Below are 13,745 nucleotides of genomic sequence, written 5' to 3' on the forward strand. Positions count from 1 at the left end.
AGCTGTGATATTTAAAGAGCTTGACTCTGCTGCAGACATCTTCTGCAATTAATAGCGGCGCGTTGCCTTCTCGTCTCCTGACCTTTGACCCTAGAGAGTGTACGTAGATTACTCAGTGGAGAGGCCAAGAGAGGGTTCTGGGAAAGTTCTATCGATCCCATAAAACAGTGGACATCATAAGGGGAAAAAGTCAAGCAAAGTGAAATGAAAAATTGCTTACATACAGCACTGAAACATTTATTATTCTGAGTCACACAGAGAAGGGAAGAAAAAAATCAATTTGGCAAAGTAGATGCGGATCGATGTTGGTGGAGTCAGGCGGGTGCGGCGCAAGGTGTTCCAGATTACTTTCCTGATTGATCCGACCCAGCTTCCGTCTGACCTGCAGGATGACTGAAAAGGCAACGAAAAATAAAAAGATGGAGAAAAAAAATCTATAGCATGGAGGGAACTTCACTGACCTGGAGTTAAGATACAAAAATCATATAAATGTGTCTGAATCGCTTTGAGAACTCAAGTTCCCTCTTACTCTGAAGCACTTTGAGGGAGTTGGTGCATACTGGGGTTTCAATGGTTGAGTGTGTGACCTACCCTCTCCTTGAAATGAGCATTTCAATGGATCGAGGACACTATGACCTTTCACTGTATTAGATGACAGAATTACAGAATACTTTACTGTATGATGGACAACCCTTTGATTCAAAGATATGAAATATTTAACACATTAGATTTCCTTGTGTTTTATATGATTGAACATGTCCATGTAAACAGGAACATCTGAAAGGATCATTTTACTGATAGTCAGTGTATAATATCCTGTTGGGGTCATCCTCTGTTCTAGCATATAGGAGAATGCTGGGATGTGGCGAGACATTGAAATCACAACCAACCATCCAACTGACCTCCATTTTGTGCCAGGCGCTATCAGTTCAATTATACTACTGTCGCATTCTGATCCACTGCAGTGTCTCCTCTCCGCATCCATCCCAGCAAAGTCACTGGAAATTGATTGTCTAAGCTCGTTTGGGCAGAGGAGGTCTGCCTGGCAGTAAAGTGGCGCTTTTACAGTGTCACCGTGGCAGAGGAGAGGCTTCTGGTCATGTGAGATTTGCTAGATGACGCAGGCTGCGGAGGGAGATAATGTCCTCTGTGGGCAGTTATAACATTTTCTACATGACTGCCATACCAGACACACCTCAGGAGCTCAAGGAGATGGGGAGCCCTTACAGGGTGTCAAATATTTGACACACTAGAGAATATATGGATTATATAATAACTCTGTCTAATGTCTGCTCCGCACAACCAAAATATATTCCCTGAATAATGGAAATTGTACCCATGAGCGATTGCTCATCTGTTGTTGTTGTTTTTTACGTAATTGCACTGTCCCTTCATTTGAATATTATTTGAGATGTTATCAGGAAGTGTGTGTGTGTGTGTGTGTGTTCATACTGGAGAGAGCCAGACCGACATAGAAAGAGGGAGAGAATCATTATTAGTGGCTGTATTGATACACTTGGCTGCATATCTGTTATGCTACTGGTAATAAAACAATAGAATGTAGATTTCAGCTACCATACGTATATCTAATACCCACTAAAATCTTGCTTGGAAATTGGTTTTAGAATAGATATTTGTTTGCATAGAGTTAATATTGTAGCTACAGTATGTAAATACAAAAGGAACACAAACTACCCTTTTGCTGCAATACTACCCACAACCTCTCAGTAGAGTGGGTAGTACATCATTTGATCAAATGTTTTGGAAACCATAGCCAATGTTTAGTCCTACACCTGCTTGCTGCTTTTCACCATGTTTTGGGACCTCATTTGAACATGCTGCATATTATGCTTACTTTGGCAAAATCATTCATTTTAGACTCGCCCATTCAAAGCTATCCATAGCAGATGGGGTGAAAAATGCTTTTAATGTTTCACCTTTGTTTAACATCTCTTTTCAGGTTAGCTTTCAGAATTTTAAATGAGATGAAAACTCAATGGGAAAAAAGGATGTTGCATGATCAATATCCCTTCTCCTTTAAAATGGACGTTGGTCCACCATGTTGGGCGACCTCTTATGTCCACTGGGTATCCAAGCCTTGGGGGCATATCTATTTAAGGCTATCCAGCCCATGCTGCTTTCTTTGGCTAAAAATAGGGGTCTGTGTCATACCTGTATTCATTTTGACAAATCCTGTGTATATGATGGTTCAGGTTGACTCAAGCAGTGTATTGTTTCATCTGAATCCCTGTGAATGGGAAAATCTAGATCATAAGAAAAAGCTACATCAAAAATGTATATTACCATAAGTATTAATCCCCCAAAGATGAATGTGTAATACAGTGTGTTCTTTATATTCTAAAGCTGTAAGATGTTGCTATAACCTTCGGTCTTCACCTAAACTAAAACAGAGGTGGCATCTGGTAAAGGAAATGTACCCATAATTCATTGGCTCAATTTACATTCCCCAAATTATCAACCCAAACATCCTGACACACGCCGACCTATCAGCATACACAAGCTGCCCCTCTCTATTCCCCATTCCCCTCTCCAACTGACAGTCCATTCTCATTTGGAACCCCAATAACACCCCCCAGAGGATGAATGGTCTCCTCCATCACCTGACTGGTTACATCCCATTGCATTCCTCTACCTTCTCATCCCTCTGTCTGGGAGAGTAAATGAAGCAAGGGGTCAGCCTCAAAATCCTGGTGTTACAGCTTCAGCTCTATATTCTGCAGAGGATACTGCTGCCTGCAGCCCGCAGCTCATTTGAGGAGCTGTCTTTGTCAAGGGGCTTGTTTACTCACCAGGAGTGAGAGGGATATCCACATCATTAATGCTACAGAGGTCACCATAGTTCCCAAGTCAGGTCTATCCTCCTCTCCCCAAATAGACCACGTCATACTCAACACCAACATTACAGTAATGGTCCCTTATCTGAATTATACGCAAGTCTCAATGAGCAGTATTCCTATACAGAAACCAACCCCTACCTGGAAGGAATTAAAGCCACCTGTGTGTTTTAGTGTGGCTGGTGACCGTAAGGCCTGTGTAGAAAAACAAGCATGTTAAATCTTGACCCTGAAACCTCCTAGGGATCGACAGAGACACAGTGGCGTCAGGCAGAACTCCCGCAGCTACAGGGCTGGGCAGAGAAGGGATTGCTGACACAGCCAAAGATGGTAAGGAGACCCGACATTATCAATGGTGATGACAGTGCTGCTGAAGGAGCAGGCCTGTCTGTCTGCTAGGCCAGAGGGGAGGGGCCCTGATGCAGGCCGGCCGGGCAGACACACTGCGCCAGCTACTTTTTCTGCCAACCTAATGTACTGTGTGCTGGGAGGATGCTGATTGATTTACTGTGAGTGGAAAAAAAGATGCAGAGTAAATATAGCTTTATATATAATATAAATATGTGAATCTTTACAATATTGGATGTAAAATTATAATGCTTTAACCATTCATCAACCTTAATGTACATGTTTTAGGTCCTATAAATATAAATGCTCAAAATTTTGCATCCAAATGTTTTTATGTCGGCTATATATTTCCCCTTCTGTAATTTTGTTCTTGCATCTGGTGTGTTATTTATTGAATAATGAAGACAGTATAGGTAATGGAAAATTTATGCATTTTGTCAAGTTGTGATGTACGATATGAGAAAATATTCCAGCCTTGCAAATCACTTCTTACCTCACTCCCAATGTGAGGTACTGTTTCATAGTCACATAAATACAATCTTATTTCAAATCTAAATAATACACAACAAAATCCTCGATAATAAAAACCCATGACATTAAATCACCAGTACATAAGTATTAAGGATAGGCCTGGATGATGTGTTTCTGTCAAGTCACTCATCTAAAGGGGTGAACTTTAACCTCTTCTAATGGACCTCTATCCCCTCCGTCTTCCTCCACACAGACACAGCCTCCAGAGACACTGCCTTACTCACGCCTTGCATGACTCACACACATTAGATTCATGAACCAATATTTATTTCCTACACTCTGAACCCACTAAGGCCTCCATTTTAGTCCAGAGGAAGCAGGTCCCTCCCACACACCATGCCCAGTGGCATTAATGGAGGCTGTAAATCCAGCATTGTGTTTCAGCCCGGTCAGGGGAAACAAGCTCTAATCTGAAGCTAGTGTTAGCTAGCTAGCGTTCTGTTGAATCAGTAGGCCCGGTATCTGTCCTCAGGCTGACGCTAGAGCTCCTTTGAAGGCTTTGCTTGTGTGCTGTAGTGCCTCGGCCAGGAACCCAGAGAGACCATGGAGATATTGCCTTTCTCAGCACTGGGCTACTCTGTGGGAGAGCAGAGATACCCAGCCACTGAGGCACAATGGACAGCTGAGCATGGGTAGTGCCGGTGGCAGGGGGTAGAAATTATAATTGGTCAATCTGACTGACAGGTCTTGGGTAATTCAAGGTAGCCATTTTTTTTCCCTGGTGAAAACTCAAAGCACACGTCCCATGGAGTTGAAAGTATTTTTGACAGAATGAAGCCCAGCAGGAAGTGTAAACAAATTTAATAAGGCCCCCCCCAATCAACGTTGTTACTGCTAGGTACTTTATCCCTTCTTCCTCGCTGTCTCCATGGTCCTTCTTTGGTGGAGTGGTGAGGATACTGTCAAAAGCACAATTTGCATGCAGAATAGATCATGAGCGCTTTTAAAGAGGCGGTTCTCTGTTTGTATTCTGCTGTGTGCTCCAGGCGTTATCTTGTGTGTTGTTCCATTGTAAAGTAGACTGGTGTGTGTGGAATGAGAAGATGGGGGTTGAAATGATTCACATTCAAGTTTATTTATGATATACCCTCCTCCACTGTAGATAATGTATGTCTCAGGCTTGAGGTTCGTGTTAGAAAACCAAAGGAGAAAACAATAGAGTTGAGATCTACATGACTGATAATGATTGTTCAGAATATTGTGATAAAATATTGTCTATTTTAGTTTTTAGACCAGTTTTCAACAACATCATTGCTATCAAAACATTAACTTAGCTACAGTCAGATGGGGAAACCTTTCTAAATATGCTGGGTTTGAATAGAGGTACAAACTTCAATGTTATAACATTGAAGTTTGTACCTCTATTCAAAACCAGCATATTTAGAAACCTATTTTCCTCATCTTTTAGATCTTTATTTAAATGACACCAAATTAACAGTCATTTTAGAGGAGCTTTATACTACCCTTAGTTCATTTTGCTTCACCTCTGGAAGTGTTTACCTGTGTTTTTTTCCAAGGTTCTTTGTTAAAGGTGCAATATGCAGAAATTTCTCTGCCATTTCCTCGATGGTAGAATTCTAATGGTTCATTTAGTTTATGTGACCAAACAAGCATTGTATAGTGTAGAGAATCATTGTACAATCCAAACCGCTGTGAAATATTTTTTCAATAACCAAATATATATTTTCAGCTGTTTGAAGTTGGTGTACAAAACCCTAAGTTAAAGACGCAAAAGCGAAACTTAAGAATGGGAAGCATAGAAATAGTGCACAGAACAGATCTACCGTTACTTAGACTTGCGTTCAATGAGAATGACAGATCTATAACTCACATTTCTGTGTGAATTTGGTCGGGTCACCCAAAAAGTTACATTTTGCAGCTTTAATGATTTTGTATAGTTGTGTTGTACAGACACTGACAGATTAAACTCAGAGTCTACACAGCCACAGTGTCTCTGGTACAGACTTTCAATAAAACACAGAAAAGTAAATCAGTGCTCTGGCTGTTGTTCACACTGTTACATTTCCCTATGTCGTCTTCTTTAGTTAAAAGCCCATCAAGTTTACCTTTCAAAGAACCTTGTTTGGGGTATTTTCACCCCCATGTGGGGCAGATGCTTTTAACAGCAGGCACCCTGAGGTTCCTATTCTGTCACCCTATATCTCCAAACACAAACACACCACACCTCGCACAGACCTTCCATAAACCTCTTAGGCTCAGCTTCTCTGTGTAAGTGGATGATGGTAATCAACTGACTGTAACCGAGAATCAAATAATACCATTAAACACACAGATTTTATGCTAATGGCTGAATATATTTGGTGGCAGTCTTGGGATCTTGAAATAAGTGTTTGCCAGTAGATAAGCACATCAGACTGCCTTTCCTCAGTGCCTCCTCCCTCAAGGGCCTGCAAGCTCTACTTCAAACACCTGCTCTTAACGCACACTGCAAAACCAGCCGCAAATGTTCCCTGTGACAGACAGCAGTGCCCCGCTGAATCGCTCAAATTTTTACCACTCTCTAACTGCACCAGCTATCAAAGCACAGAGAAGAACTAAAAAATATCACTCATGTCTCTAACAGCTATGTCTGCATGAATATGTAGGAGTTTAAGTTGCATGTGTACATATAGTGTTCACTTTATGGTCTCATACTATGAGTTAAACTTGGTGTTTCTTTTGTCTGAGTTTTGATGGCCTGGAATGTAGATTTGATGTTTACTGTGTTTATGTGAGGTCCAGTAATGAATCATGGTTCTCAGATTGAGACGCCATACCTCCTACCCCCTTTAATTGTTCTTCTTCCCGAACCCTTCCCTCCCTCAGATAATCAGCAACATGGAGCCTCAGGTGACGAACGGCCCCAACGGCACCACGGCTAACGGGCCGTCCAGCAACAGCCGCAGCTGCCCTTCACCCATGCAAACTGGAGGCCCCACCGACGACAGCAAGACCAACCTCATCGTCAACTACCTGCCCCAGAACATGACCCAGGAGGAGTTCCGCAGCCTGTTCGGCAGCATCGGAGAGATTGAGTCCTGCAAACTGGTCCGCGACAAGATCACAGGTACGATGAAACACTGGCCATGGGAAGAAAGGAAGTGGGTGGGTGTGGTACAGGGTGGGATGGCATGGTGCCAGAGGCCTATGATCCTGGACAGTACTCCAGCTGGTTACTGCAGAGCAGGAGGATGGGGCTTGGCCTGGAGCTGGCCGGTGAGCAGCAAAGTGAAGAAACCCAGTGCTATGTGGCACAGGGGTGTTTAAGCAGCACTTCCCAGCTAATCATGCCTCTAATCCCAGCCTAGTGGCTGTGTGGGTGGTATAGCAGATGGATGGGGGAGGCTGCTCTGAGATAATGCCAGATAATGGCTTTCATTTTAGATCCTACTTAGTGACACTTCTTCCTTGATAATCTCATTAAAAAGGGCCAGTGTTGAAGAGCAACATCTACTCTTGACCATGGGAAGCAGCCAGGCTAGACAGTGGCTCAGGCAGCAGCAGGCTGATGGAAGTACAGGGCCATCTTTTACAATAATGGGCCTGAGCTGGCAGGAAGGTAATGTGTAGTATATATAAGAATAGCACCTGGAAACCACACTCTCCACTCATTTTACATATATTTTTTCCATATGTGTGATGCACAGTAAACAGTGAGGTCTAACATTTTATATCGGAGAGAGTAAAAAGAGACATCATAGAGTAATAATATATGACTTTAGCAGATGCTTTTATCCAAAGCAACTTAGTCATGTGTGTATACATTTTACGTATGTGTGGCCCCAGCGGGAGTAAAACCCACAAAATGTGGTGTTGCAGGCCAACTGAGGCACAAAGGACCACAAGATTACCAGGAAGCTCTCACTGACCTAAATGGGAAAGTAAGGCCATTTCTGAGAACGTTGAAAGTTATTCTCTACCATACAAGGTCTCTGATGACTTAGGAACACAAAGTGTGTTATAAATATCCCCCTTCTCCAGTGGATGTCTGTGTTGTGCTCCCATGGGTGCAATTTCGTCGTTGAAACTTTTAGACTAACAAACCGTTTCTCCCTCTCAGTTGAGGGAATGCCAGGAGGCTGCATGCACAACCACTTGGTATCATTATCTGACTTTCGGGGAGGACTATTTTTTAAGCTTAATATACACCTGAGCCCTTTCTTGTGCATTTCCAAACATACCTTTCTAGACATTTGACCAGAATACCATTTAAAACACTACATTCTCAAACACCACATACAGGACATTAATGCATATGGACCTGCCCTTTCAGTTAACTGTATGTACATTTTTTAAGTACAGAATGTGAAATTCCTTTACACTGCAGTTCAAAGGGAAGGAGGATGTCTGTGATGACAAGGTGATGAGAGCTACCTAAGCCCGAGCGTTGTAAGAGACAGGCTTCTCTTTTCTCTGGACCGGGTGCTGTCAGCTTTGATGAAGCGAGAGCGGCGTGAGGTACAAGCCCACCCGGCCACTCTGCGCTCGTCTGTCAGGCCCGCTCCAGCTCAGTGAAGTGCCACCTCAGATTGTTTACCCTGCTCCCCACGCCTTTCTTGCTGCGCATGTAATACACCAGGGACCTACAGGTTAATCTTTTATTTAAGGCAAACTTACACGCACATCGCTAGAGCCCACACATGCCCTTACTGACTCTGGCACATCACCCTCTCAACTTTCTCTCAGGCTGAAGACAAAACTAAAGAGAGACACAAAGTGAGTTGTATTGTGTGGCAGCAGGTTCCACTTTTCAGTGGGAAGGGAGTGAAGGACAGGGTGTTTGAGGTGTTGACTAAAACAGAAGGTTCTCCAACAGACTTGTGTGTATCTCTATGAAGACGGTATTAAAATCCTAATCCTCAGTAAAAATTCAGCCATCACCGTCTCTGTCTGCCTCTAATAACATAAACATACACCCTTGGGGAGAGCTAGTGATATTCTTGTGGACCTGGTAACATATTGAATGACAACTTTTAATGGAATACATTAGGAAAGTTTTAGTGATTCGGGTCATCAGCATACAGAGAATGGAAATGACTGATCAGGCGACACCAAGGCAGGAATTGGATCATTGTCAGTTGCCCATTTTTCTGGATAATTTTGTGCACTAGGCTGCATTTCTTTAGGAAAATGAATGCATTTGTATTTATAACCAGGGAAGCTAAAGTCATTCTGCTACCCAAGAATAGTAAAGCCCCCTTTACTGGCTCAAATAGCCGACAACAGATTGTGTTTGACCAGATGCAATGCTATTTTACAGTGAACAAATTGACAGTATTTCAGCATGCTTATAGGGAAGGACACTCAACAAGCACTGCACTTACACAAATGACTGATGATTGGCTGAGAGACATTGATGATAAAATGATTGTGGGGGCTGTCTTGTTAGACTTCAGTGCAGCTTTGACATTATCGATCATAGTCTGCTGCTGGAAAAACGTATGTGTTATGGCTTTACACCCCCTGCTATAATGTGGATAAAGAGTTACTTGTCTAACAAAACACAGAGGGTGTTCTTTAATGGAAGCTTCTCAAATATAATCCAGTTAGAATCAGGAATTCCCCAGGGTAGCTGTTTAGGTCCAATGCTTTTTTCATTTTTTACTAACAACATGCCATGACTTTGACTAAAGCCAGAGTTTCTATGTATCTCGATACTATACACTTCAGCTACTACAGCGACTGAAATGACTGCAACAGTCAACAAAGAGCTGCAGTTCGTTTCAGAGTGGGTGGCAAGGAATAAGTTAGCCCTAAATATTTCTAAAACTAAAAGCATTGTATTTGGAACAAAACACTCATTAAACCCTAAACCTAAACTAAATCTTGTAATAAATAATGTGGAAATTGAGCAAGTTGAGATTACTAAATTTCTTGGAGTAACACCAGATTGTAAACTGTCATGGTTAAAACATATTGATGCAGTAGTAGCTAAGATGGGGAGAAGTCTGTCTATAATAAAGCGATGCTCTGCCTTCTTAACAACAATATCAACAAGGCAGGTCCTACAGGCCCTAGTTTTGTCGCACCTTGACTACTGTTTAGTGGTGTGGTCAGGTGCCACAAAAAAGGACTTAGGAAAATTGCAATTGGCTCAGAACAGGGCAGCACGACTGGCCCTTGGATGTAAACAGAGAGCTAATATTAATAATATGCATGTCAATCTCTCCTGGCTGAAAGTGGAGGAAAGATTGACTTCATCACTACTTTTATTTATGAGAGATATTGACATGTTGAATGCACCGAGATGTCTGTCTAAACTACTGGCACACAGCTTGGACACCCATGCATACACCACAAGACCTGCCACAAGAGGTCTCTTCACAGTCCCCAAGTCCAGAACAGATTATGGGAGGCACACAGTACTACATAGAGACATGACTACATGGAACTCTATCAAGTAACTGACACAAGCAGTAAAATTAGATTTAAACAACAGATAAAAAAACACCTTATGGAACAGCAGGGACTGTAAAGCAACAGAAACATTGACACACACACACACACACACACACACACACACACACACACATAGATTTAGTAATGTAGATATGTGGTAGTGGTGGAGTAGGGGCCGGAGGGTGTGTTGTGAAATCTGTGAATGTATTGTCATGTTTTAAAATTGTATAAACTGCCTTAATTTTGCTGGACCCCAGGAAGAGTAGCTGCTTATGGGAGTTTCTGGAGCAGCGCCTGAGACAGCGTTTTTCCACCACCATCAACAAAACACCAAATTATGGAATTTCTCAAAGAAGAATGGTGTCGCATTCCTCCAGTAGAGTTCCAGACACTTGTAGAATCTATGCCACGGTGGATTGAAGTTTTTCTAAGCTCGTGGGGTTCCATCATTTGTTTTTTTTGTTGTTTGGCAGTTACCTGTACATTCAAATGATTCACAGTCAAAGCCAATGTGTTTTATTTACTTCCAATACATGGTTTGTTGCTGGAACTGTTTGTTTACCAATGTCTTGCGCATTCAAACGTTCCATAGTGGTGAGCATCAGGAATGAATGTCAGTGATTTGCAGAGTGGAACACAGTGTGTATTCACCCTCCTCCGGTTCACATGAATCTCACTGGTTCATATAACAATTAATATGATGCAAGCGTGCATAAAATAGCTTCCTCCGTAGAACGCTGATGATAAAAACAGCATGATATAAAATACTTAGTATGACAATGAGGCTGGTAGCTCTTAAATTGGACCAAAGTGAAAGATAGAAAACAAACTCTGCACCACCTTAGACATACTAGCAGATACCAATTGACTTCATTTCAAATCGCTGTCATTTGTTAAATCCAGAATACATGAATATACTGTAAGACAGAAATCATAGAAGGTTAAAGAAGGCATTAATATACCTGGTATGGGACGAGATGAACACACATCTGACGTCTTCTCCTAACCCAGGTATTACAGACCAGCCAGGCCCATAAGTGCAGATGCCTGGAACTCAAAAACTGAAATGTGTGTTCACAATACATTTTTAGAATCCCAGGCATAAAACACCCTGGCTGTCTCCTTTCTTCTCCCCCCACTCCCTGTGCTGCTTGAGTGGCCCATACATGGGAGAGGGAGAGTGGGCCAGTCAGACAGTCCCCAGATCTGGAGGACCGTCGCACTCCTCCGGCTCTAGCTGCTGCTGTCGCTGTTGTCATATCCAGGGCCTGACGTCATGGAGCTGGGGTGTCCCAGATTCACAGGGGTCCTCTCCTGCTACTCTGCTATCCTCCCAGACATCCTACACATTTTGAGCTTCCATCCAACTCGCCTCAGGCAGCAGCCACCGATTGGGAGGAGGGACTGGGGGTGGGTGGGAGACTCCTGCATATTACAGTTGCTGCTACCTTGGCAACCCTAGAGAACAGACATCTGAGCGGAGGCAGTGTATGCGTGGAATGTTTATTTGGTCAGCAATTTAGTCACACTAATGTAAGCACATAGCTATAGTAAGGCTGTATTAGTGTTTGAATGCCATTATAGTCAAATGTTTATATTATGACCTAATGTTTGTCAATTGTTCAGTGTTATGCCATTGCTGTAGGTATAAAAATGAAATATGGCCAAAAATGCAAATGGTAAATAGTGGCATACAAAATGCCCTTAATAGCTCTGAGTCCACGTTTGCTGTAATCAAATTACTTTTGCTATTAACAGCCAGTTAGAATGAACTGAGCCTCTGTCAGTTTTTCGTACTAGAAGCACTTACCGCAGCTAAGTGGTTTATGTAGATTTAAAGTGTGAATTATAAATGTATATTCAATCATATCATAAAACTGCACATTAGGTCATTCTACTTTCTTTAGGAGATTAGCAAACAAAACCGAACTTCTTGAACTTTAACAATATAATACTGAACTGGGAACTTCTAGAAGTTTGTATATGTGTATTTGTCGGAATTTAAGTTGGTGACTACTCTCGCAAATATTTTGGAGAGTGCTGGTCGGTCAAAAATAATTCCCAAGTTGCTGTTGCAGCGAGGGTAAAATGTCAGGGAACCAACACGATGATACACATCTGTTTTGACAAACTGGAATGTTTTCTTTCCTCCTCCAAATCTTAAATGTGGCTAAATTTAAGACTGACCAAACCAATAAGCCTGTTTCTACCTCAGGAACCTGGTGCTATCAAGGTATGTTACTGTCAGCTTTTCATAGCACTGTCATCCTATGCACAGTGCACTTTCCCCCTCTTCGCTCTCATCCCATGGCATCTTATATGACAGATTGAAGCCATTTTCACTGACATGGATGGAGTGGGGACTCCGAGACACAGACCGAACATGGAGGCTTAGAGAGAACAGGTTGTAAGTCATTAATACAGAGCATCGCAATGTTGTCTTAACCATTGTGAAATATTAAGGCAATTCTTATTTTTATGAAGGGCCCAATCACAGAAGGATATTGTTTACTACTAGGTTACAGATCATATCTTGTGTACAGACATGCATGTTAATAAATGGAAGGGAGGTACTGTAACTATCTACAGGGTACTTAAAGGTAATAAATACAATTTTAGTGGTCGAGTACACATATTTTCCAGATGTTATCACGGGTGTAGCAAAACTCCAACAGTGCAGTAATATCTAACAATACAAAACAATAGGAAGGAAGGAAGACCATAAGTGTATGGAAGCCATGACAGAGGAGGCCCCAGCGGGCAACTCTCTTTCCACACGGTGTGAGTGTCTGTGGTTCTCTGTGCAAGTCACCACATCGGGAGAGGCAGAACACCCCCTGGAAACACACTCATTTTATCATCTCACACATTCCGCAACCTGCTGCTCTTCGGGAAACAAATAATGACTTAGTCATACTGTAGCACCACCGAGAGGAGCCACTCACTGGAAATAGCAGTGATTTGCCAAGGAAAAACATTTGGTGCACTGCCTATTTCCCCCTTGTATTTATTTTTTGACTGTACGGGGAGCGGTGAAGACCTGGTGAGGTGGTCTCAATTACCCCGGCCCGCTCTCTCATCAGTAGTGGTTAGGGCTAAAACGGGACAGCTGTTATGAAGCATTATGGCACTGCTGTGTTAATGTCACAACTAATGAGCTCAATTATCCCCGCGCACGTCTGCTACGAACCAACGCACCACTCTGGATCACAAAGAGGGGGGATCCACTGTCACACACAACTATTGGCCCTGTGCTTTTAGCTCAACTCATCCTAATGAAGGAGCTCAGCACGATCCCACTAATAACATTACTAAGCTGTTTATTTATGAAGAATATCCCTTTTAACTGATGTTAAGCATTGTCTTTTTAGTTTGTACATGTTGTTCAAACGCCTCCAGATTTGGGGATGGGGTGGGATTGCTGTTGTTAGGAGCTGAAAGTCATGGAAAATGAAGATCTATCCTCATTAAAAGCTAATTAAAACTGCAATGCATCATTTTGGTTTGGGGTTTTAATTGACAATTAAAATGTGTAAGTTAATGTATCCATTAGACAAATTAAACGGCATAGGGATAATTTCCTGTTTGCTCTTCCATTAGAGGGTATTTATT

General features: G+C 42.3%; 1 protein-coding gene across 8 annotated transcripts in view; it reads left to right on the forward strand.

The window, feature by feature from the left end:
* LOC110524427 (ELAV like RNA binding protein 4) overlaps positions 1-13,745 on the forward strand; it is a 68,647-nt gene that overhangs the window by 29,080 nt on the left and 25,822 nt on the right. For all 8 annotated transcript variants that reach the window (XM_090235710.1, XM_090235713.1, XM_090235707.1 and 5 more), the window contains exons 2-3: positions 3,099-3,185; positions 6,561-6,801. In XM_090235710.1, the coding sequence (XP_090091836.1) occupies positions 3,099-3,185; positions 6,561-6,801 (328 nt within the window). The remainder of the gene's footprint in view (positions 1-3,098; positions 3,186-6,560; positions 6,802-13,745) is intronic.

Source organism: Oncorhynchus mykiss, chromosome 5 (assembly GCF_057628025.1).
Source record: "Oncorhynchus mykiss isolate SJ-2025 chromosome 5, ASM5762802v1, whole genome shotgun sequence".
In the NCBI taxonomy this organism is placed as follows: domain Eukaryota; kingdom Metazoa; phylum Chordata; class Actinopteri; order Salmoniformes; family Salmonidae; genus Oncorhynchus; species Oncorhynchus mykiss.